The sequence below is a fragment of the Diospyros lotus genome, chromosome 14, assembly GCF_014633365.1.
Source record: "Diospyros lotus cultivar Yz01 chromosome 14, ASM1463336v1, whole genome shotgun sequence".
In the NCBI taxonomy this organism is placed as follows: Eukaryota; Viridiplantae; Streptophyta; class Magnoliopsida; order Ericales; family Ebenaceae; genus Diospyros; species Diospyros lotus.
This window is the reverse complement of record NC_068351.1, coordinates 32839113-32864690: the sequence shown is the minus strand read 5'-3', so window position 1 is coordinate 32864690 and position 25578 is coordinate 32839113. Positions and strand designations below refer to the sequence as shown.

At 37.7% G+C, this 25578-nt stretch overlaps 2 protein-coding genes, 1 non-coding gene and 1 pseudogene across 4 annotated transcripts; 2 read left to right on the top strand and 2 right to left on the bottom strand.

Annotated features, from left to right (window-relative positions):
- Nucleotides 1-115: 115 nt before the first annotated feature.
- On the top strand, nt 116-3676 carry LOC127790311 (transcription factor GTE10-like; annotated as a pseudogene).
- A 54-nt stretch (nt 3677-3730) lies between these two features.
- On the bottom strand, nt 3731-6233 carry LOC127790312 (O-fucosyltransferase 37). The gene is made up of 6 exons (XM_052319753.1): nt 5653-6233; nt 5027-5195; nt 4778-4867; nt 4390-4673; nt 4054-4312; nt 3731-3949 (listed from the first exon to the last, which is right to left on the bottom strand). Exons 1-6 carry the CDS (start codon nt 6231-6233, stop codon nt 3731-3733), a joined length of 1602 nt encoding a protein of 533 aa, XP_052175713.1.
- Nucleotides 6234-11961: 5728 nt separating this feature from the next.
- LOC127791251 (U5 spliceosomal RNA) lies at nt 11962-12079 on the top strand. Its single transcript, XR_008020893.1, has one exon. It is a non-coding gene; the product is annotated as a U5 spliceosomal RNA (small nuclear RNA).
- A 1188-nt stretch (nt 12080-13267) lies between these two features.
- On the bottom strand, nt 13268-21924 carry LOC127789552 (adenylate kinase 4-like). 2 transcript variants are annotated; one of them, XM_052318460.1, is made up of 6 exons: nt 21661-21922; nt 16850-16995; nt 16642-16761; nt 16364-16531; nt 15872-15961; nt 13268-14089 (listed from the first exon to the last, which is right to left on the bottom strand). In XM_052318460.1, the coding sequence occupies exons 1-6, from the start codon at nt 21770-21772 to the stop codon at nt 13988-13990; spliced, it is 738 nt and encodes a 245-aa protein (XP_052174420.1). In that variant the 5' UTR covers nt 21773-21922; the 3' UTR covers nt 13268-13987. The 2 variants fall into 2 exon arrangements, 1 of the variants encoding a protein (XP_052174420.1); XR_008020615.1 differs by having other exon boundaries at nt 14031-14089; nt 16276-16531; nt 21661-21924.
- Nucleotides 21925-25578: the final 3654 nt, after the last annotated feature.

Genomic DNA, 25578 nt, shown 5'->3' with positions numbered 1-25578 from the left:
TTCAATCTTATATTGAGTATAATGTATTTTGATTGGAAAAATATATAAGCCTTACCTTAACTATAACATATAATGATTTGAAAAATATTTGAATCTCGTGATTTTAGCAAACCCTACCTAAGCGGGCTGTTGGGAGGCGCGTTAAATCAGTAAATCAGATTGTGCCATCCACTAAATCAAATGCTACTTGGATGAAGCAGTGTGAATCACGGCTGGGGGGCGAGCATCCAAGTCCATTGGGCTTTGCTGCGGATGTGAGGCTTACTTTTGACAATGCACAGACATGATACAACGCACCTGGACTGGATATGATGTCCATGTCATGGCTGGGGTTTTCTCTCACCACCTTGCGTCCATTGTTTCGGTTCGCTTTCCGTTTCTTCGGCCAATCTTTTTGATCTAGGGTTTAGTTTTGCCCGTCACTTCGATTCGTTCTTTTGTTCTTGGTAGCTTTCGATCTGACTCGGAGTGGAAGGGGATAGTGTCTTGAGGGTCAGGGTCGTCATGGAGGATACAAGGTTTGGTAGCTTGGCTTGACTCAGCTAATGTGTCAAGGTTAGGGTTCCCCCTCCCCCCCTCTCTAAATTTCTTCTGCTTCTTTTTTCCCTATTCCCTGGTTTCCACATTATTTATTCAATTTGATGATTGAAATGGGTAAGTTGAAATGGAATATGTAATTCGACTTCGTCGTTGGATGTTGTCTTTTTGGGAGCTAGGATGGCTTCGTTGCTTTTGATCGGATAATTGAGGAATTTAATATTCTAGGAATTTGAAACTTGTATCATTCTGAAAAAGTACATAGATATTTCCAATAAAGACAACATATGTGGATTGGGTTTTTGAAGAGTAGTATTAGAGAATAAAATTCAAACCTGAGTTGATATGTGCAGAAACCGGGGACTGATCTTATGGCACCAACTGTTCCCATAGAATACATTGGACAGTGGGAATCAAAAGCCTACCTACAGAGAAATCATAGTGTGATGATGGGGAAAACAAGGAAGTTCCCGAAGAGAAATTCTACTGGTTTTGTCCCAGATAATCGTCATCTGGTAGAGACCGTGGCTGAGTCAGAAGGGTTTGGTAGTTCAGGACGAGTTGACACAGAGATGACTGTGTCAGAGGATTCATATGCCCCCAAAAGAAAATGCATTAATCTGAATGTGGATAATTATGATCAATTTGGGGTTCCCTTGCAAGTTCTATCCTTGTCAAAGATGTCACAGACAGAGAGGAAGGGTTTGGAGCTGAGGTTGAAAAGTGAACTTGAACAAGTTAGGCTTCTTCAGGAAAAAATTGGCTCTGTGAATCCTGGTGCTGTAGTTTTGTCTCCCTCCAGTAATACTCGTAGTTGTTGTGACGGACAGAAACGTGCCTCTGTAGAAATCTTACAAAGGTCAGTTGATGTGCCCACATCAAAGGGAAAGAAATGGGCTCCTCCTGGTCGTAACGGGTCATTTACTAGACGGGCTGCTGGAGGGCGTGTTAAATCAGTAAAGCAGGCTGTGCCATCCAGTAACTCAAATGCTACTTTGATGTAGCAGTGTGAATCATTGCTGAATAAGATGATGTCTCACGCATATGCTTGGGTTTTTAATAATCCCATGGATGTGGTCTCGCTGATGATCCCTGATTATTTCAATGTCATAAAACATCCCATGGATCTAGGTACAGTGAAAAATAAATTGTTAGAGGGCAAGTATCCAAGTCCATTGGGCTTTGCTGCAGATGTGAGACTTACTTTTGACAATGCACAGACATACAACCACCTGGCCTGGAAATGATGTCCATGTCATGGCTGGGGACCTTAGTAAATATTTTGAAGGAAGACGGAAATCCATTGAGGAGAAGAAGCTTCCTGTTAGCATTGATGATGGATGCGCCAGTACATTTAACATCAAGTGTTCACATGGAAACTGAAATTCCCAATCAAACGCCTCCTACTCCTAAGAAGAGGAGGAAAATTACACCAATAGATAACAAGGTCAAGCAAGAACCTGTGAAGCGGGTCATGACTGCTGAGGAGAAGATTAAACTTAGCACAGAATTGGAGTCTCTACTAGCAGAAATGCCTGAGATTGAGTATTATCGACTTCCTTAAAAAGCAAAGTTATGATGATGATGCAAGTCAAACTGAGGACGATGAGATTGAGATTGATCTCAATCTCGATGCTCTTATTCTGATGGCATGGTTGCCCTCTCTCTCTCTCTCTTGAAAATCTTGATGTAGCTTCCTCATGATTCAGGTTTTAGCACCTTGGCAGCTGAACAATGTAAAGGTTATATATTTACTGTCCCTGGGCTCCTAAATCCAATTTGTGTGTAACTGAGGAGCTGATCTGACACTCAAAGAGGCATGAATGTAATGCATGTAACCCACTTTTTTCTCATATATTTACAGGCAATGATCCTGTTTATGAAGATGTTGACATTGGTGGGAATGAATATGACCCCCCCATCTCAAGCAAGCTATCCCCCAGTTGAGATAGAAAAAGACACGGCTATTAGAACCGGCCAATGCAGTAATAGTTCAAGTGGCTCCATTAGCAGCTCAGCCTCTTCTTCCAGTCGTATGTCTCCTTCTGAAACTTCGTATATATATATATTGCTCTTATAAGATTTATCTTCCATTTTGTGATCTCTGGAGCACATAAGGGCAGCATGTATTTTGTAGTTAAAGGACTTAAAACATAGGAAAGTAGACAGAAATCAAATGAGAAGAAAATAGAAGTTTATGGGCATCATCATGATCCTGTAGGCTTCATCCTGGGAAAGACTAGCAGCTTCAGGAAATTATCTAAGACCCATACACTGTCGATGTTATACTTTAGAGAATTGAAGGACCCCTTGTACTGTTAGGGTTTGACCAAACTTATGAACAGATATGAGGCATACTGTAGGCAAATGTTTTATAAAGCTTACAATACATCCAAGGCTAAAAAAAGGGGGTATAATTTGCAATTTTATAAACTTTAAGAAGAAAATGATATCAATAGGTACTTTCCATAATTATCAATGTAGCCAAAATTAAAATTTCTTTCACAATTAATAAGCATAATTAGTGCTTAATTAATGCCTTCAATCTTGGTAATTATTTTAAACAAAAAATAGCATTAAATCAACACTCATCACCTAGAAAATTTTCTGACTAATATGATGTAAAAAAGATTATTAATTAATAATATTTATGATCGCATTATTTAATTTAAATGATTTCAAGTTAAGTATGTGATATTTATGATGTTAAAATTAAAATTTCCATTTTCTCCCTGCCAAAATCCAGCTCTGTTCCCAACGAGCATGACATGGAGTAACGAGTGTTTAATGGGTATCCTTTACTTTGTGGTAACGGAGATGAGAAGAAAAAAGAGAATATATGAATCGAGACGCCCAAAATAGGTATTCGGTCTAAACCCAATCTTTTGTCATTCCTAGTAGGACAACCTTTCTAATCCTGTAAATGCTACTAGTGAAAAGAAATAAGAAAAGCAAAAAAAAAAAAAAAAAAGACCTTTATTCCGCTGTGCTGTGCTTACAGTTCCTACATCCCCTCTTAAAGGAAAGATGTGATCAAAGGGGCACCAAGGCAGAGAGATCGTCTTCTTTGCTTGCTCTTTCAGCTCCCAAAAATGGAGGACAAGAAAGCATTCCAATCCCAACAGCTGAGAGCAAAAGAATTTGATTTGAGAGTATCAAATGGGATACAATTTCTTTTATCGACTGATTAAGGTTAGTGATTACACATGCACTCCGGCACAGGGTAAGCTATCACATCCCGGTCTCTCTTGTTAGTCCTTGGCTCCGGCTGCCCCTGAGATCCTCTATGCAGCTTCTTCATGATGCTGCTGAACTCTGCATCAGAGATCGATGAAGCTTTATCGAAGAAAGGCAGCATGGCGCTCTTGCTGGGCCTTATGAACTTCCTATGCCCCACATATGCCCGGTGGCCCTGTGAATCCATCGCACAAAATCATTGTTCTAACAAGTTTAAGATTTACGGTTTAGGGTATAGAGATGTTGAGGCAATGATACTGATGATCGTCTTAAGCATACCTGCAGGGCTCTGGCCATGTCTCCACCGTGAGAAGGAAGGAAGACATTGCTGCTCAGGGAGACCGTGTAGTCAATGGCAGCCAGAACAGATGACCGGTTGATGTAGGGTGCGAGCTCTCCTTCTTTCACCAGCTTCTCCTTCGTCACTAAGTTGGTGAATTCTGCCACCAGTGGCTCCAGAGCTCGGCTGCCACCAAATGGCTGCTCTCCTGCAATGTATATTCGCACATCTTTTGGTGCTCCAAGTGCCTTCAGCAACCTGCAAAGGTACTTGCTTTAGAGGCAGCTCGCTATCAAGCGAGCCATGGTTGAACAGCCGACTGATCTCAAACTTACCGGGCTAGTTCTAGTGCATTGAGAGGACAAAGTCCAGCAAGTCTCCTTAGACTGCTGCTCATGTTCAACATCCCAGTGAGGAAATCTGGGGAAAACTCCCTTTCCCTGTCGATAATTTCGTCGTATTCTGATCCTAAACCGGTCAGGCATCCCGTTTTGATCCAGATATCCTTCTCTAGGGCGAGATGGATGGCTACGTACGGACCTTCAATCCACATTCTCCTAGCAAGCCGGTTTCCAAGCTCCCGGATTGGAGCAGCAAATCTTAAGGCATGAAAGGCTACCTGCAATGTATGAAGAGGGAATTAAATGTAGCTTTTCAGTTCACAACTTCACATAATCAATCCCACCTAGTAGGATTAAGGTTTGTGACCGTTCTTGTTCTTACCTTACACCTAAGCTTTTGAAGATCAGGAGGCAGATTCTTGGAGAGCTTAGAATCTAACCCTTTCAGTACGAGGAGGCCTTCTTCATCGAGCTACACGAATCTAATGGACAAATTAGTTTTGCTACATAGAAAACTGCTAATCAGATTAAAGTGGTGGAAGCAACTTCAGAGATGATTAGTTTTGTCCTGTTTGGTGGCTGAGAAAATGGAAGAAACTAAAAGATAAAGAAGAACTGGATCTTCTCTTACTTGTTTGAAGAACCTGGCACGGATCCAAAATGGAGGAACGTTGTGAGGAATTTGAGCTTCAACAGCTGCTCTTGAAGCCAAATACATGGAAGGAAGAACCGACACAACTCGAACATCGGCTTGTAGAGTCTTTCTAAGATGTTCAGCATCAAAGATCTCAGAGAATTCACTGCAAAATTTCACATCAAGTTCTCAAATTCATATTCACATCAACAAAATTTGGAATCACCAATTCTTAATCCGGAAAATTTTCTTTTCCATCCTGTTACTGGCAAAGAAAGAAAAACCCACCAAAACCCAGAACTAAAATTGAGTTCTTGATTGCATTTTCCAAGAAAATGAAGGCTTGGGAGAAAATCAAAACCAGGGTGTTGAAAATTTTCAGAGGAGTTTGGCTTGCATGGATAAAATTACGATTTTGCCCTTGTTGGCCTTATAGAATCAGCGCTCAAAACCATTTCCCATTTTGTTGCATTCCCACGAAAATGAAGGCTTGGGAGAAAATCAAAACCGGGGTGTTGAAAATTTTCTATGGAGTTCAGGACGTAGGGGTAAAATTACGATTTTGCCCCTGTCGGCCTGATTGAATCAGCACTCAAATCATTTGCCATTTTGAGAATGCTTACGGAACTGGCAGGAACAGGGCAGCCTCGAGGATTCTGGCGATCACAACTGCTTCAATGATCTGATTCCTCTTCTGGTTGAGTCCTCCAGAGAGCCTCACCACCAAGAGCCTGTTCTTCTCCCTGGAAATCCTCTCCGATGCTTTACGGTACTCGATGCTAAAATGGAGGCACGGCCGGTAGCCTTCCCCGTCCGGCTGCTGCCAGAACCGCCTCTCGTCCTCGGACAGATTCCGGGCAATCCCGTGATCCGGCAACGGCGCCATTGCGCTTCTTGACAGCGTTGGCTGATCTTCATTGGAGTCTGAAACAATGGCTGAAAGAGAGGCAAAGAACAGGGGAGATGAATTCTGAGAAATGGGTCTGAAGAAAGGGGCTGAAATTCCCAGGAAAATGATCAAGATGAGCAGAGAGAGTGAGACAGAGATGATGGAGAGGCAGAGAGGAGAACAGAGATGGTGGTTTCTTGGGATTTTCTTGGGCGGGAAAATCAGTGAACTGAGATGAGAAAGTGACGGAAAGTGCAGGAAAATTTGTGGGTTCAGGGTGATGAGTAGATTCTTGGGGTCTCCGGTGCTCGTCATGAAAGCTCTAAAAGATTGAATCTTTCGTAATCTTCTTCTTCTTCTTTGGTGTTTTTGGGACTTGCAGAAGGGTTCTTGAAGAGAACAGACCAAATGTTGTGTAAATAAGAGGGCTGGTGGTCGATGACGGTGAAAAGTCTGTAGTGCCCTTGGTTTTTTTTATAATTACTTTGGCGTTGATGGAAATGAGGTAATCAAGGCGGTGTTTGGGAAGGGTTTCTTGGTCCAATGAAGAAGTTGGGACTCAAAACGTTTGCTTTAAGGGGTTGAAAAACATGAGCAAATTATTTAAGGGCAACAAAAATTGATATTTATAATAATAATAAATAATATAATAAATAAGTAAAAATTATAAAAACTAATTATGACTCAAACAGAAAATTCGTTTTTAACTTTGTAATTGGGACACAAAATAAATATTATGTGTGTCTAATAAATTTATTTAAGTAATATTTATTAAAATATATAAAGATAAGATTGAAATATTTTTTGAATCAAGATATAGAATAATTAGTATTTTAAGATTTTTATTAAATTATTTATTAATTTTTTTAGAATACATTAGATAACATATACATTATTTTTTTTATCTTTAAAGTCTAAAATATATTTATTTGGAGAAGGAGAAAAAGAACTATATTTAAAAAATATCAGATAAGAAGTTATGTGACTTTTTTTTAAGAATCGTCAGATAAATTTAATAAATATTGATAAGTGTCTTTTATACACTTATTTTGTTATATAAACTTAGCATTTATACATTCAATGAGCATGATTTCTACTTGATTTGGTTCTATATATGGTTATGTAGATGTGGACCATATGTTAAAAACAATTGGAGCAAAAAGTGATGATGATGTTGCATTTTTTGAGCTAAAATGGCAGTAAAGGCAAGGTCAAAGGTCCATTCGAGGTTGAGGATGATGATGTTGCAAAGCACCGGAAGAATGACGTCATTGGTGAAGTGTTGGAAATCAAAGAGAAACGGCTCACGGTGCTGTCACGCAAAGCATTGTGTGGTAGGGTCGTGGTAAGAATTATTTTCTGTGGCTCACGGCTTTATCGCGGAAAGCATTGTGTGGTAAGCCCGTGGTTGAAGAAGTGTTCTGTAACTCATGACCTTACCACGGAAAGCATTCTATGGTAAGCCCGTGACAAGATTTTCATTCTGTGGCTCACGACCTTATCACGGAAAGCATTCCGTGGTAAGGCCACGGTAAGGCTCTAAGCTTCGTAAAAAGGCCGTTTTGAGCCTGTTTCCTTTCAAATCAAGTGGAGATGGGCTCTCTCAAGGGGCACGACTTTGAAGACCTAAAAAGTATTATAAAAAGAAGGATTCTTGGGAGATTAAACAGCTTTTGGAGGAGAAGAAGACGCCAAGTCTAGGAAGAAGAATGAGATTTTCTTGAAGATCTTCGGTTTGGTTGTATTTTTCCATTCTTTCTTATCTCCAACATCATGAACTTTGTTTTTATTATTCTTTCATTGGCTAAAACTATGTTAGGCTAAGTACTTTGTTGCTAGGGTGATTGATGAAACCTAATTCAATGATGGTTTAATTAAAAGTATTTGGGTTTTATTATATTCTTGTATTTCGGGTTGATCGTTTGTTATGCACTAATTCCGTTTTGATGTTTGGCCGCCATTAGAACGTGTTTGTGATTTATATTGCTTTTGAGAGATTCAATATAGATTAGCACTTGGTAATAAATGACATGAGGTTGGATAATAGGTAGAGATACCGTTATGCCTTGTGAAATCTTATTTAGATGATCATTGTGAATAAATGCATGTTTTTATATTTACAAATTAATTAGAGATAATTAATCTCATATGTAAGCATAGATTCAATCGACCATCGAGAGAGGCTTTTGATTAACTTAGGATCATTGATTTTCAACTTCAAGCAAGAATTATAAAACCCGATCACTTAAAGATTAAATTAATTAAAGAATTACGGTGTATTCACGAACCCTAGTGCATTAAATTTCTACATTTAGAACCTAAAGAATTATTTTGTGTTTTCCATTTAATGAGTTAGTTTTAGTTAATATAAAAATTATAGTGAGTATTCTTTTAATTGTGTGTAGTTTATTAAAGCTAATAGTGGTTAAAGTAAAGATTAAAAGCTAATCCTCGTGGGAACGATACTTTATTTATCATTATATTACTTGTTACGATTCTGTTTACTTGCGGGAAAGAATACACGAATAAATATAATAAAAAATATTTTTATTTGAAATATTTTTTATATTTTATTTTTTTAATTTATATATTAATTAACAAACACTACTTTAGTGTATTATTAATAATAAAAATAGACAAGATGTGAGAATTATGAGTGTCTAGGGGCAATTTGAAATGTATTTTTTGAGATAAATCTTGACAATTTATCTATTTTCTAATCATAATTAAATCATTATATATTTAAAACTACCCAAATGTAGCCGCGATTTGGGTGATTTGAGTTGTTAATTAATTAAACTACGCCACAAAAGTTATTAATTTGCACTGTTAAAATTAAGGTAAAAAAGTTTATGACATTTTGATTGTTTTAAGGTCTTACTCCAAATTATTATATATATGTGATAATTGTGATCTAAAATTTAAATTTTATTGTAATTAAGATACACTTACAATTAAAAATTTATTTTTATGTCTCATCTTTTGATTAAAACATAGATATATATATAGAGTAATATTTTTTTGCATATATCTATATATAAATATTAGCTCTATAAATAAATATTCAATACATATAAATTATTATACTAATATCATCATATTAATATTTTTCTCTTTACCCATAATTTTTCTCAATTTGAATTTTTTTACATAAATTTTTTTTTTTACTCACTCCTAACAGAGATTCCATGGCAATAAAAGGCATGCATTATCATTAGGAGTGTACAAAAAAATCGTTGGATCGTGATTTTCTGGTCAAACTGCACCGGATTGAATTGAGCCAATCAGTTTTTAAAAATTAGCAGTCCGATTCGGTTTGGAGAACTTCCAAATCGTGTGGTTCGCGATTTGAAAGACCGGCAATTGCCTGCATATATTTTATAAAATTAAAAAAAATAATATAAAGTATAAAAAGCCCACAAACCCTAAAATTTGCCATTTTACACCCAACCCCCGCCGCATCTTCTTGCTCTCCTCTTTGCCATTTCCATTGGACCATTGCCGATCGACCCCAACCCACCGACGACCCCACGTTGTCGCAACTAGCAGCACCCTTTCTGATCCCCTACTCTGACATCGATCGGCCCCAGTCCCATTGTAGTCGCCCGCCGTCGTAGGCTTGAGCGCCTTCTTGGCTTTCCCATTTCGATTGCCCCGTCGCCCCATTTTCTTCCTCCTCCCATTCCCATCGCTAGTTGTGTTGCTGTTTGAATTGCGGCATAATCGCAATAAGTATGCTTTCACTCCGTTGATTATGCCATGTTTGGAACACATGGCATGTTCTGGCCTTTGGGTGAGTTGTAGTGCGGGTTTTCAACATCACGAATCTGCTTTGTGTTGCAAGAAATTGTGGTAATTGAACCACACCGAACTGCAAAATTCAGTGCGATTTTTCTACACCAAATCAAACCGCTCGATTTGATTATGAAGAAAACCGAACTTGCGATTTGGCGCATTAAATCAGCTCAAAATCGGCCAGACCAAATCGCGAACACCCTTAATTATCATTCAATCAATTTTAGAAATTACCATTTTATTATCAGATTAAGAGGATACTATATTAAATTAAAATTATTCATGAATCTGATTAAGTTAGGTATATATAAACCTATATTCAATCCAATCATAATTGCGATTATAATTTTGGACCCAAAACTAATTCTCTTAAACCATCTCCAACCCAAAACTTCAAAATGGTGCAATTTTTATATTAAAATGGTACAACTTTCAGACTATCCTAACAAGTTATCTCAACCCATTACACAAAATTTTATATCAAATGAACAATATTATTTCTATTTCCTTATTTCTTTAATTCATAACAATCAATTTATTTCAAAAGATTATTTAATTATTTATGTAATTGCAGCTTAAATAAATTTTATGAAATTATTTATTTTATCTTGTTAAATAATTATAATTTTTTTTACTTAATTTTTATTTATTATGTTGTTAAAAAAGAATGATAAAATTAAATACACAAATTAAGATCAAAATAAATAATTATACATATTAAAACCGTCGACGTTCGGATTTGGTCGATCGTGATTCGTTTTGCCCGTTCTAAGAAATGAATGTGAAAAGGGAAAAGAAAAGACGCACCAGGGAGATCTGAATGGTTCAGTCAGCACTCCGACGACCGACACCTGCAAACACTCCGACGTCCAAGTAAGTAAGGGAGTAAGCTGTGTATTATCAAGTTAGAGAATGAGAGCGTACCTTGGCTTTGAAGAGAGCCAGCTAATATAAGAGGAGGAGATGTCATTTCCACATGTATTGTGCTTTTGTAGGAGATGGGACTGAATATTGGCACCGATGAGGGTTCTCAGGTGACAGCATGATGTTGACGGGACCTTCATTAATGTGGATGGGATCAAAGGCAGACGCACGAATACCCAATAGAGACTGCAACAATATTGCTGCAGGTTGGTATGGGGCCAAGCTGGGATTGTCATGGGCCAAGAGATGGGCCGAGAGAGAGGCTAGATTGGGCTCGCTCGGACAGTCCAGCCAGAATGATGCCTAACCTATCATTATTCTGTGGTCTTCTTGCTCGTGCGAGCTAAATGGTCAGTCTGCGAGTTGATCGATCCCGCGGTCTGCGAACTGAGAGTGTCGCTGGGAGCTCGCATGGTTCGCGATCAAAGCTCAAAGTTAGGCAACGTGCAACCTGGAACTAACAACCTCCACCTTGGCTTGTTGGGCCTCGGGTGATTGGGCCGACCTATAAGGTCGAGTCCAATCCACTTCATGCGAACATAAAATACATATAACAAAAATAAAATTAAGAGGAGACATAAGAGGATATAACATTTTTTCACATCGGAGAGGGAGGGGGAGAGATTTGGCCATAAATTTTTCCTCATAAAACAAAATTAACATTTTTTTGTTCAAACAGTAAAATGATAAAAATGACATTTCACTGGTCACCATGTCAGAATGGCGTGATGAAATGCTGTTTCATTAGAGATGACAAAACGGCAAGATTGTCATCTTTGTTAGAAATAGCCTTATAAGACAAAATCATACTAACCTATTTCAATCAAAATCGAGTATGACTTGATTGGGTGTCAATATCGATGAATACTTGTATCGTCACACCAAAAATTATCTTTTAAATAAATTTAAAATATCATAAAAAATGTGCATGAACAAATTATGCATCTTACTTGAAAACCCAAAATATGTATAGCAAATCCATACTAAACAACTCATTTGACTTGTAGTATTATCAACAAACCTGATAATTGGGCTTGGACTCAATCAAGTTCTTAAACTTTAAGACCAAACCGAATAAGGAAAAACATATAATGGAATTACTTCAATTTTGAGATTGTAATTCTTTCTATTGGGTTTCCCAGCAAATAATGTGCAGACCACAGTGGGTAGCAAAACTCACACCAACATACATACATACATATATATATATATAATTGGGCGTAGTTCAAATGGGGGAAGCAGTTTGTCCCACATCGACTAGCTGCGAGTAGATAGCTGAGGGAGAAGACTATATAGATGGTTGCGCGGGGCCACAACAATCACGCAGCCGAGCGGGGGGCACAGAGCGAACTATTCTTTCGCCTTTTACTAAAGAATACCGTGTGCCCGCCGCAGAAAAGCGGCATACGCCTATTTTTGGAGGGGAACCCGAATAGGTTCCCATTCCCCAAACTCCGGGTTTTAAGAATTGGCCTTATCTTGGGTACAAAAGGAACTTCGAATTTGGTGGGGGTTTAGGGTTGCATTTGAGTTAAGCTTGAGCTCAATCGAGCAGGAAGTCACAATGCCAGTCTCTTAACTCATCAAAACCATTAACTTGTTATTATATGTAAATTTATTTAGAACTTGTTATTTTATGTAAGTTTATTTTAATATTATATTATATTTAATAATTAAATTAATATTTAATAATTTTATATTAAATATTATATTAATAAAATTATAAATAAATGTATTAATATGTTTATAAATCAGTTTGTTAAAGAATTATTTAAAAATTTCTAATTGAATATATTTGTAACTCTTAAATAGACTCCATTCTTTCAAATATCTCTTCATCTTTAATAAATCGAGTTTCACACTTAAAATTGACTTGTTTATAAATTGACTTGATTTGTTTATTTTAATGAACAAAATTTTGTCGTATCGAACATCAAATTATTCGTGAACAACTCGAGTCATTTGCAATTCTTTAAGGTTAATGTCTTGCAGAATCTTCAAATTCTGTTATTTATGAGTTCATTTGTTCCAGCAGTTCTCAAACTCTTTGAAAGTTTTAGTATTAATTCGAAATAACAGGCTCAATGGGATGAGGAAGATGGGTTTGCAGACACTCAATTTTGATGAATTAAGTAAATGGGGATTGAACCAGAAGGTGTGGGAACATATGACTCAATTGTCAATCCTATTTTTTCACAAATATTTTAGGTAGGAGTGTGCATTTTTTCGTTCAACCGAACTAACCGAACCGATCGGTTTAGTTATATTTATAAAAAATTTGAATATTTCAATTAACTAAAATAACTAAATTCTCCTCCATCGCCCGTTATTTTTTCCTACCCATAGTTTCACAAACCCCCCCCCCCCCCCCCCCCAAACTTTTCCCTCTCCCTCACGCTGCCTCTTCCCATGTGACCCCCTGACACTGTCAAAAAGTCTCTGGTTCCCTCCCCCTCCCCCTCCCCCCCAAACTTCTCTCTCCCTCACCCCAAACCTCTCAGCCTCATGATGTCGGACTCCCCCTTTGTCCCTCCCCCCCCCCCCCCTCTCTCTCGTGTGCGCCAATCGATCCATTGCTCTCTCCCTCTGACCTCACCACTAGTCCATCGCTTCCCTCCTACTTGCGTGGCCTCTCAGTTCTCGTTCTCAAGACCCCTCTCTTTCTCTCTTTTGATCTCGATCTCATTGTCATTGCCTCACCTTCGTCGCCCCCCTCTTGCCACCTCACGAACGTCACCTCCCTCTCGCCGCCTCACGACAGTCTCTCTATCTCATGGCCACATGACAGTTGAAGATGAAGGGCTATTTGGGCCTCTGGTTGAGCGAAGGGTCGAACCGAATAAAGGCTGGCCATTCATCTTTGTCTCTGGCGTTTCGTTTTCTTCCTATGTAGAGGCCGACACAGCCCCAGCTACATCTCTCTCCCTCCGATCATGCTCGCCCATTCGATAAGTTTTAGTGAAGTTCGGTTATACTGGTTATTTCGATTTCGATTTTTCGATTAGCATATCCTATTGTTTGACTCGGTTAGTGGGCTATGATTGGTTTGGTTCGATTGGTGAAAAAATTAACGGTTCGATTGGTTATAACCGAATGTTCTCCCCTAATTCTAGGACGCTAAACCATAAACACCCAATTTGGCCCCTAATTTCAAATCCGATATTCTAATTGCAAGAACCAAGAGAACCATCCAAAAGCAAGCGGCCACATTGGTCCTACAAACTTCTATTAGCTCAACGGCTGAGAAAATGCTACTGGTTGGGTTCTGTTTAGGTAAAGGAAAAGGCGGCCGGGTAGTAATTTAACATTGTATACACCATGGCCCTAAACTTTTAGGGTTTGTCTGCATGTCATGAGGACAGCACCTTCTGAATCTCAGCTGTGACTTCCTTCGGGGGTTTGTCAGCCGGGAGGTTTGCAACGATACTCTTCTTGGAATAGTAGTCAATTACCTGCATTCCGAAATTGAGGACACTTTCATACTTGCTACAGGATCAATTATAGAACTGAATATGCCATGGAACTTTGAGTTCAAAGATCCTACATTATGCTAAGTTATCAAGAGTGTAACATCAACAAGTATCCAAAACCAAACCAGAAAGTATAGGGCAGCTTCTATATGATACAAACAACGCGTTATTCTGACAGGAAAAGCTAAGTACTTGATATTCATATAGACATGGTTTATTGCAATTGGATGGGGCATAGATCACTCGTTATTTTAACTTTATTTGCTGCCCTTCCCCTCTGTATGAATAACAGTACAAGCTAATCTACTTGGCATTTGTGTATAGAATTTAAGGATAATTACAAAAATCTACCTAAGGTCCGACAGAAACCTACCTGGACAATTTTTAACTCAATAAAGACCTGCCTAAAGTCTAAATTTTCATGGAGGAAAATTTTGCAAAAATAGTCAACACATTTGCCAAGGATAGATAAAAGAATTGGTAAATTTCCCCCCCCAAAAAAAAAAATCAGTTGAGGGGTTTTATGTATAAAAAGTCCACTGTAAGTGAGTTTTAGAACCATTTCAGATGATAAAAGGTCAAAAACCAAAAAGTGGTCTTAAGAGTCTTGAGAAAACTATGCAAGAGATTTCTTGTCAGGTGATAGTAAGTTTAATGGAAAGTGAACAATACGGCAAATCATAGGTATTTTTTTTTGTAATTATCCTCGAATGTAACATCAATTAGTTTAGTGTCCGGTCACTAATATTTTTCTGTGTTAAAACTGTTTGCATAAATAGCATGAAAGTTGAAATACCCCTGAATAAATTCAGTAAGCCTTTGGTGTAAACTCTCAGTTTCTGGAGGTAAGCCAGACGGATGATCTAGTAAAATCTACCAGGAAGACCAAATTTCGCTCACTTGGGGTACAAAAGATTGGCAGCCTCCCACAAGAGAGAGATTATTGGCTTTTCTCAGCTGAGTAATAAGGGTATTACAAAGCTACACAAATCTATGATAAGCCTGTAGAGTCTTCTACATTTCAACAGGTGGACAAGAAGGGTATGCAAGGCTTCTCCATCTCACTACCTGTTTATAATAAGATAGACAAGAAAGTGCCACATAAACATCACAGGTGTACTTTCTGTGGTCAAAGAGGACTACCACATTCATTGAAAGGTCATTCACCATCAACCATCTTTTATAGGTCATCACAACGTGAAAACAGATGCACTCTATATCTAGTATTTTATTTTCTATGTTTGGTCGTACAAAAAAAAAAGAAAAAGAAACAACTTCATATGTAATAAGAATAGAGTGGCACCTACTGATAAAAAGATGTGAGTTAATTTTAAATGGTTTGGATATGTGAGAAGATGACCAATGGACACATTTGTGAAGTGAGTGGATAAAATTGAGGAAGCTTGTAGTAAAAGAGAGGCAAACCAAAGAAAACTTGGTGGAAAAATCTTAAATGTAACATAGCATATAATAGGTTTACAAAGGATATGGACAGAGATAGAAATGGATGGAGACTTAGAATTCATATAGCCAAAAAGTTATCGAACACAAAATTCTTAAAAAAGTTATTTTCTACCATGAACACAGAATTAGTAGGAGATTCAGAATTATTGAACAAGGAATTCATATAGCCGAATCCAACTTTAGATCCGGAAAAGTTATTTTCTACCATGAGGATAAAATTCTTAAATATTTTATCCAACTAAACAATTACAAGATCCACTCAGCTATTAGAGCAAATGAACAAAAGAATCAAGACCATACCGGTTCAGTCTGCTTATGAAATGCCTCCAGCCTTGACTTAAGAACAGCTGCTGTATCATCTTTACGTTGAATCAGAGGTTCTCCCGTGACCTTCCAAAGTAATCAAAAGAGAAGCGAGTCCATTAGAGTAAAATCATTGACCAATTTGAGAGAATATGAAACAATGATGCAGCTTGTACAGGATAACAGAAAAAGAAACAGACTAAATCAACAAGCAGGAAACAAGGGCCCAAACTCCATCATGTGTTATAAAAAGCCATACACAGAACTAGAAAGTTTTCATCCCAAATGCATATCAGAAGAATTATCTCCCATACACTTACTTAATACCATAATACCACTCAGGCAGTATGTATAATGGGTGTCCCTAGTAAGAGTCATATTTGTACACAGCTTTCCCTTACCTTTTTTTTTTTTCCCTCTCCAAAGAGACTGTTTTTATAACTCGAACATTTCATCAAGCAAAGAAATGTTAACTGTTTACACTCTTACATCATCTACACCAGGAACTTTAGGAGGTGCATATTTAGTATGGTAGGTGCGACCACTAGCAGGGTGCATCCAGCGACCAGTAATCCTTTCCTCCAATATCGAATCATCAATTGCAAAGTTCAGGACCTTATCTACCTTAACCCCACGACTTTTGAGTAACTCATCAAGCTGCAAGGCAAAAAAACAAAGGCATAATTAAGAACTAAGATTAGGGGAATAAATTGTGTCTGTCAATCAATTTTATTTGACATATTCCATATCTTAAACTAAGGCAAGACCTTCTCTGCTTGGACAACAGTCCTTGGAAATCCATCAAGGATGAAACCTTTTTGACATGAAGGCTTCTTCAAAGCTTCATCAATTATCCCAACCACCAAATCATCAGAGACAAGTTCACCCTGAAATAGTTAAAAAAAGCATAGTAAGAAGAAAATACAAGGTAAGCAATGCAATAAACTGTAAGTGAAAACTGAACATGAAATGGACCTTGTCCATAGCTTGTTTGGCCTTAATACCAAGAGGGGTTTTAGCAGCAACAGCAGCCCTTAGCATATCACCAGTAGCCAAATGACATAAGCAGTACTCATCCTTAATTACTGGTGATTGAGTACCTTTTCCAGATCCAGGAGGACCTGTGAAATTAGAACTTTCAAATGAAAATGAATAATGAAATAGTCAGCAGGAGAAAACATTCACAATCAGAAATTCCCAGGCACCTTAGAAACAATTTTACTTTAAAATATGATACAGTGTTACACAGCATTCATGAATCTTTATGCTTAGTTTAATGGCAGGGGCAGACTATTCCACCCAAAAAGCAAAAAGCATGTTAGAATAAATCAAAACTGAAAAAGTAAAGCATTTTGTCACAAACAGATTACCCTCAAGTACGTTGCGTGGCACTTGGCACAATCCAAGCCCCATTGATTTCTAAGCTAGCCTAATCCTCGTGTGCCTTGGGAACAATCAATAGAGGAAGTAAGCATGGCTAGAGAGAAGTTCAAGATCACCCTATTAAATTTAAGAATGCTTTAAGCTCTAGAGGATGACTACAAATGGACCCTTTTTTTCCTAGACCCCTTTCCCCCCCTCCCCCCCCCAAAAAAAAAAATAAAAAAATAAAAAAAATCAACAGCCTAAAAATCATGACTCTTCATCTTACTGAACTCTTGACCTTCCATATTCCATGAGTCCTCGTATTACAATATCTTTCATATTACAAGACAATTCCAGAATGTGGGTGCCATACAGCAGACATAGTTGTGCTTGTATGGTGTCTTCATATATTCAAAGTTTTGTTCTTGATCCCTATCAGTAGTCCAATCACTGATTAATGAATGTTAAAAAAAAAAACTAAAGTTTCTGATTGAGCTAGTACTAAATTAAAATTGAGAAACTATTATCAAGATGATGAGCAAAGAAGAATATGACTATTTAGGTGAAACACATTCTCTTTTTATGGAAGAGTAAATGAAAGCTGATATATGGATTTTTATGATTAATTTTAACCTAAAACAACTGATAATTTTCACTCAAATTTGTAGTTATCTAATTTATAATTTAAACAATTAAAAAAATTAAGAGCAAATTACACTGTTGAGGCATCGTAAATACACATGGCACCACTTAGTTTTCATAAATTACAGTAATATCTCCTATTAGAGATTGTCAATTGATGGGCTTCACACCATTTGTGAAAAGAATATTTTGAGCGTTTATTCTTAAAAAATGGTTTGTCCCTAGCCATGTTTGACAATCGTTTCTCTCTCTTTCTCCTCATTTTATAACACTTAAAATTATGGATAATTTGCACCCTTGTGGTATTACTAAATTATAGATGACTCTCAGTAATTTGCATCCTTGTGGTATTACTACTTCATCATTTCTTTTTAAAATTTATTATTTTAATTGTCTTCTTTCTCACCAAGACAACCCCGCTACCCAAATCCCTCCTATAAGCTTAGCTAAGCTTAGGGATGCAATCAAGCCAAGCTGAGCTTTGATGAGCTCATGCTCGGCTCTGTAGAAAAATACTGAGCTCGTGCTCGAATCGAGCTTGAAAATTTGTTCGAGCTTGAGCTCGATGTTACACCCCTTGGGTAGAACTCACCCTCAAAAGTTAGTTGTCAAGGAAAGGGTGCCCAAGAGGTTATAAATCCCACACCAAGAGCCTAAACTTTCGATCTGAGATAAGTCTCATACCTTGCAGTGGACCATAACACTTGATTTACAATAGTCAAGCTCAAACTCAGCTCACAAGTAGCTCGTTTAGCTTTTGGCGAGCAACTCGAGCTCATGACAAGATTATGGAAACATCAAGAGAAGGTGAACCTTGGAAACAATGAGAGAATAGTGAGAGAAGGGGACAACGTCGACAGTGCTATTAGTAGTAGATGGCGGAGGCGGTGACAATAGAGACAACGACGGAGGTGACAGAGGTGGAGACGAAGGCAACTAGCGACATCAACGGTGAAGGAGACGAATGACGACGACAATGAAGGTGAGGGAGACGGTTGATATTTGAGAACAATAGGAGATTTGAGAAAAATAGGAAAAGGAAGGAAGAGATTAGGGATTAAACCCCAATCTTGTGTAGAGACGGAAATTATTTCGTCTCTACTTCCACCTCAATGACAAAATTTCAAATTAGAGACAAAAATATTCCATCTCTAATATCATCTCTATTAAAACATAAATTTAAATCTTGATATTTTTATGTTAAATAATATATTTGCAAAATTATAAATAAATTTATTAATGTATTTATAAATGAGTCTGTTCACGAGCCTATTTGCCAACTTTTACTCGAGCATATTCACGAGCCCTTAATTGAGTTTGTTCACGAGCCTTAACGAATTGAGCTTAAGTTACCTCATTTACAAATTGAGGCTCAAGCTGTGCTCATTTACCTTAACGAGCGACAGAACAAGCTTCTATCAAGCCGAACACCGAGTAGCTCGTGAATAGCTTGGCTCATTTGCGATCCTAGTTAAGCCATTGAATGGACAAAACCTTAATCACCTCTTAGCCAATTGGCTAAATTCAACGCCCCCACCCCTTCTCCCAAAGGCACTAATTGATCAAAACAAATGAAGGTGAAAAAGTAATGTCTCGTACTGGCCATCCAAATTTGGGATCTGCCAAATCTATCTTTCTCCGCTATGTGAAAACTAGGCCAAGCCCAGGTCTAAAGTCTGGGAAGATAGTGAAATGGTGGTGGTTACATCTAAGGAAGCTAGGATCAAATGCAAAAAATAAGACCCCTTCTCAATTGCAACAAGGTGTCAAAAATCTATGGTTAAGTTGGTATTTACATGGTAACTTTGGACATTTGACTCAATAAATCAAATCGATCAAACCCATAAATCCCTTAACCCCAAAACCAAATCACCCAACCTTGTCCCTGAAAAGTACATTTAATCAGATTTTTTGTTGCACAACAAACCCATTACTGGGTTTACAGTGGTTGATTGTGAATAACAAGAGCATGGGCTATGGCTTGCTGTGGTTGGTAGCTGTATTTTCATCATGGGCAAGGGATGTAGTTGGCTACAAGTAGGGATATGATTTTCCACAGTGGAAAGAAAGAGGGGAGAATGCAATCTCTAAACTTGAGAAAGGAAAACTGGGACGTAGTTGACTATAAGTCAGTGGTGTGAAGCTTTGGTTGAGAGGTTGGCGGTAGTGGCTAGATTTGGGTTGATGTAGTATCTATGGAGATAGGGCTTGGCAGCTGTAGGGATGGTTGTGGGAGGGCTTGGCAGCAGGTTCGCGAGGGTTTGCCAGCATTGGGATGATCAATATTGGAGAAGGAAGGTGTTGTTGATAGGGTTAAGGCTAGTTATGGGATGATTTTGTTCAGGGATGGATCAGTTTTAAGTAAATAACATGGATTAGTTCTAAGTTAATATATGTGCCTTGCAAACAATAAGTCATAGATAGACACAAAAAGGAAAGCTAAAATCTAGAATTCATATAATTGACCTCGCATAGTGGGGTAAAGGCTTGGTATGCTGTTTATACTTGATTATAAATGTAAATTAGTTAATTATAAATAGCATTAGTGAAATATAAATTACTAGTTTGATTACACCAACGATCATGTTCTTTTCTAAGGTCATTATAATCCACATCATACCTAGGAGTTCCTCACCAAATTCTTGGTCTTACTCCACTGCTTCTACTACAAGCTTATTTCATTCATCCAATTTTATTAGGAGCTTTTATTATTATTCTCACATGACTAAACCATCTTTAAAACATCTTACGAATCTTATCCTTAATATGAGCCACTACAACTCTATTATTAATAACTTCATTTCTAATTTCACCCTCACATTTTCATCTCAATCACGCTCATATTTTGCATATGTTAGTGCTTTACTAGCTAACATTCCATGCCACAGGTGATCTTATGAGTAATTTGTCTACTTGTCGGTTATTGTAAGCATCAATGGTTAATATGAGCCAAAACACATTCACAGTTAAGTCTGCCACAGAAATCAACATAATTTATGAAAATTGAGAAGTAATACGAGTAACTTACTCTTAGTGGAAGTGTGGTAATTTATTTTAAGGAATGATATAGAACATTTGGTGAAGCCCTTCCAATAGAATGATGGTATTGACTTAATTGACAATCATTCTAATTAATTAAAAATGAGCTTTGCCACTATATATGATTAACGTGAACTGTAGTCAGGCACAACAGGTGTCTTTGGAACTTGAGGAATAGAGTGAATAATGAAAAAATAAAATTTTCTTCCCTATTTTTTTCAAGGTGAAAAAAAGAAATGAAAGAAGAGAAACTGAATGTATTTTTCCCTCTTCCCTTGGAGATCAGGCAAAGGGAAACAATTCTCCTTTCATTTTCTTCTCTTTTTTCCCTGTTCCTACTACTATCCGAATTACGTCCCTTCTGTTAACAAGCCCACGAGAGAGCACCAAACGCAGTAACCTAAGCATGGACGACCCAGAAAAGCAAGCAACTTCCTGATCAAATAATTGTTCAAACCAGATCCACCATAAAAAAAAAAGCCTATTCCTAAACAATAAAGAAGCAAATACTACAGAAAACGCAGAATCCAACAGAACTGGCGGGAAAACCATAGAAACAGTTAGCATAAACCCCCAATTATGCAATTCCTTTCACTAACAAAAATAGCGAAGCTCCTAACTAAACACGTCCTCCGTAATTTCACCCAAACCTACCTGTTCTTCTATTCCAAATTTCAAATACACATAAATAAATAATATATATATATATATATATTAAGCAAGTGAAGAGGATTACTCACCGATGAGAATGAGGCGTTTGTCGGGCTTGGTGGAACACTTCATGCGGCGCAGGAGTTCCATCATGAGATCCATCAAAGGGACGTCCTCCAAATTCACCGATGAGGACGCCATTTTCGTCCTTAGTTCCTTTCCTAGGGTTTCTCAGATGCGCTTCGAATGGCCGACTGATTTGGGGGGACTTTGCATTCTGCTTGCCCGGAACACTGGGACTGGACCTCCCAAAGCCAAAACCGGCGGTCTCTAGAACACAAATACTCGAACAAAAGGGAAGGGGAGGCCCAGGAATTTTAATTGTAAGTTAATAAAAAATAATTAATTATTGTAAGGAAAAAAAAAGTTTTCCAACGTGTCCTGAATTGGTGGCAGAATTAGAGACGGCAATTTTGACAAAAAAAACAAAAAAAAAATTGTGTCCATGAGAAAAGACATTTTGTCTTTAAAAGATTTCGAGCTTCATCTACGTCAAATATTGAATCAGAGACGAAAATTTTTTTATTGCAAAATTAAAGATGGTAGACCTAATTAGAAATGAAAAATATTTTTTTTTGTTAACGCATCATCACAAAGGTTTCCTGCTGTTCGGCTCCACGATTTCAGTTGGAGAGGTAAATCAAAGAATCTAACAAGTAGGTTTCAACCCTTATCATTACTGCAAACGTGAGGACGACAAACTTATTTTATTTTTAATAAAGACAAAATTGAGTTAGAGATAGAATTTTTCCTATCTCTAAGGGATGACATTCTGTTTCAATTAGAGGTAAGAGTATTTTCGTCTATGCTAGAGACGAAATTTGACATATAAGGTGTTTTGTTTCTGCTAGAGACATAATTGAGTTGAGATGTAATTTTTTCCTATCTATAAGGGAAGGCATTCATTCTCAATTAGAGATCGGAATATTTTTGTCTTTGCCAAAGGCGAAGTTTGACATAGTAGTGTTTCATCTTTGGTATAGACAGAATTGAGTTAGAGATGGATTTTATTTTTTATCTCTAAGAAAAAACGTTTTGTCTCAATTAGAGGTTGGAGTATTTTCATATATGCTAGAGACGAAATTTGACACAAAAGATGTTTAGTCTCTAGTAGAGACATAATTGAGTTCGAGATGAATTTTTTTTCATCTTTAGAGAAGCCATTCCATCTCAATTAGAGATAGGAGTATTTTCGTCTCTGCTAGAGATGGAATTTGACACATAAGGTTTTCCATCTCTAGACGCAATTAGAAGCAAAACAATATTCTGTCTCTGTCAAAGATAGACGGAATTAGAGATAGAATAAATTACGTCTTTAATATAGATGAAAGTTTTTATCAAAAGTTTGTGCCATTGTGCACGAACATTTTTTAGAATTAGGGTATGCTTGATTGCAAGCATTGAATTTATATGGAAAGAAAATATTTTCTATTTAATTGAATTGTTTGGAATTAAATTTCAGGAAAAATGTCAATTGAAAGTGTTTGAATAGTTTAATTTTTTACCTAAAAATTGTTATATTTTTTTTAATTTTTAGTGTTTGATTGTCATTATTTTTCATGAAAATAATCACATACACATATGCAGATAATCAATAAATACACAAATCAATAATCAATTACATAAAATAATTAAATATACATATATTCAAAAAATAAATCAAATATACATACACAAAATATTCAAAAAGAAAATTAAATATACATACACAAATATACATACACACAGCAAAAGGATGAACGAGCCGCCGTCACTGACCGCCGCTGTTAGTAGCCACCGCTACCATCCCCGTTCACCCCTCGATCACTCACTATCGCTCTCACTCACTCACTCAGTCGTTGCCTCTCATTTGGTCGCCCTCTCTCTTACTTAGTCCGTCGCTACCTCTCCCCCTATCTCGCTGCAAATCTACTTGCAGATCTTGGAGGAAGTTGAAAATCTAAACAAAGGATGAATGAATGGCCGAGATTGAGAGTGTAATTGCCTAGAAAATTTATTCTCTCCTCATTCCTTGATGGGAATTTCTTTTTCAGCAAAAGTGGGAAAAGAGTATAACGTGACCACAGTTTGAAAAATATTTTCTATGAAAAATTTGATCAATCAAATACCTCAAAAGTTATAATTTGGGTAGAAAATGACTTTTTTCATGAAAAATATGGTCAATCAAACAAACTCTTAGTTCCGTTAAATACGAAATGTTTTCCAAAATTAAAGAAAGAAAATCTCTATTTAGTACGAAATATTTCTTATCAAATTTCGTCCACATTATACACAATATTTCCCACCCCAAAATTGGTTGCTAGGTGCAATTTTTTAAAAAATATCATGTGGTTGGGATCAACTGTCTGTGTAACCCAACCCTGTTAATTGTTAATCTGTATTCTATTATGAATGTTAATTGTTAAGCTCGGGGCATTTAATGCTGCGCATCCCAGTCTTCATTAAAGAGTTAACTGTTAACGTTAAGGGTTTAGGGAAAAAGACAAAATAAGGAACATGATGTAACAAATTCCATCATTTTATTGATCATAAAACGTCAAACGACTGTTAATTACAGCACTAATCCCTCATTTATTACAGCTGTCCCACACCAGGTACACCATGAGCGCATTGTCCAGCAGGTTGCTGTACCGACCGGACACTTCGACGTCCTAGTCCCTGAACCTGACGATCGAGCACGATCGATTGGCACCGAGTCGGATGTAACGGTTCAGCAGGATGCGGGACCCGAAGGGCTGGGTCAACGAAGTTGAAGGTCTGACAACACACCACGCGGAACTTGCTGATCATGTCCCTGCGAACGTGGCACCCCACGTAGGATCGAATGTGCCCGGTCCCGACGTCGAACACGTCGGACGAGTCGAGTGCGGACACAGGGTTGGGCTCCTAGTCCAACACGATGTAGAGGCACCCGATCCCGGATCTGCAGGTGGAATGGTCCTCGAGGGCCTGATCCATCACGGCATCCCCTCCCCGGGCTGGGGATGCCTAGAGCCACAGCGTTCATCCTGGTCGGATGGCCTTCTAGGGTCACGAACCCGTCGATGTTGAGCGACTTCAGACGGATGCGCCTCCCCGCACGCTCGTTCACACCTGGACCCAACGAGGGGTAGTTCAGATAATCCGAGTGCGGGGTCCTCATAGTCACAAGGTTGCTGGGGGCAGATCCTCTCATCGTAGAGCCCCCTGGCGCATCGACGACGACGGTAGAACGACACCCGCAGTGTGTTCACCGTAACAAACCTCATCGGGAGTAGACCCCATCTCCTGACGGGGTAGGATCTCTTTCCAATTCCGAAGGCCGGGGTCCTCGGGCCGACCCGACTACCCGAACCTCCACTCTTGCCCGTCATCGGGTGCATCTTCCTCGTCCTCATCGTCTTCCGGCAGGATGCGTACCAGGCGGCCCACCAGTAGGGCCCGTATTAAAGCTTACCCACTTAAAGCCCAGAAGACACGTGGCAAGCGCAGTTGTAATTTGGGTAGAAAATGACTATTTTTCATGAAAAATATGATCAATCAAACACGCCCTTAGTTCCGTTAAATACGAAACGTTTTCCAAAATTAAAGAGAGAAAATTTCTATATAGTACAAAATATTTCTTATCAAAATTCGTCCACATTATACACAAAATATTTTCCACCCCAAAATTGGTTGTTAGGTGCAATTTTTTTAAAAATATCATTTTCCTTCCTAATTTTTTTTCTAGATTTTATCGTATTTTTCATATATTATTTCATGCCTTTTTGCAAATACATGGCATTTAACTAATTTTAAAAAATAATATTTTCAAATTAATAAATCATTTTAAAAGAAATATTTCATGCCATTATGCTTACTGATTGTTTTTATTTTCATTTTGGATGTATTATTATATGATTTTTAGTAAAACAAAATCATTTGAAAATAATAATAATTGTTTATAATTTATTTATTTTCTCGAACGC

Coding starts and splice junctions, on each gene's coding strand:
- LOC127789552 (XM_052318460.1), bottom strand. CDS start 21,772: ATGGCGTCCTCATCGGTGAATTTGGAGGACGTCCCTTTGATGGATCTC. Junction 15,962..16,363: donor AAGTTCCTGGTGTAGATGAT/GTAAGAGTGTAA, acceptor TTACTTTGGAAG/GTCACGGGAGAACCTCTGAT. Junction 14,090..15,871: donor TTCATAAGCAGACTGAACCG/GTATGGTCTTGA, acceptor TTCGGAATGCAG/GTAATTGACTACTATTCCAA.
- LOC127790312 (XM_052319753.1), bottom strand. CDS start 6,233: ATGACGAGCACCGGAGACCCCAAGAATCTACTCATCACCCTGAACCCA. Junction 4,674..4,777: donor TTCAAAAGCTTAGGTGTAAG/GTAAGAACAAGA, acceptor CATACATTGCAG/GTAGCCTTTCATGCCTTAAG. Junction 3,950..4,053: donor ACATGGCCAGAGCCCTGCAG/GTATGCTTAAGA, acceptor ATGGATTCACAG/GGCCACCGGGCATATGTGGG.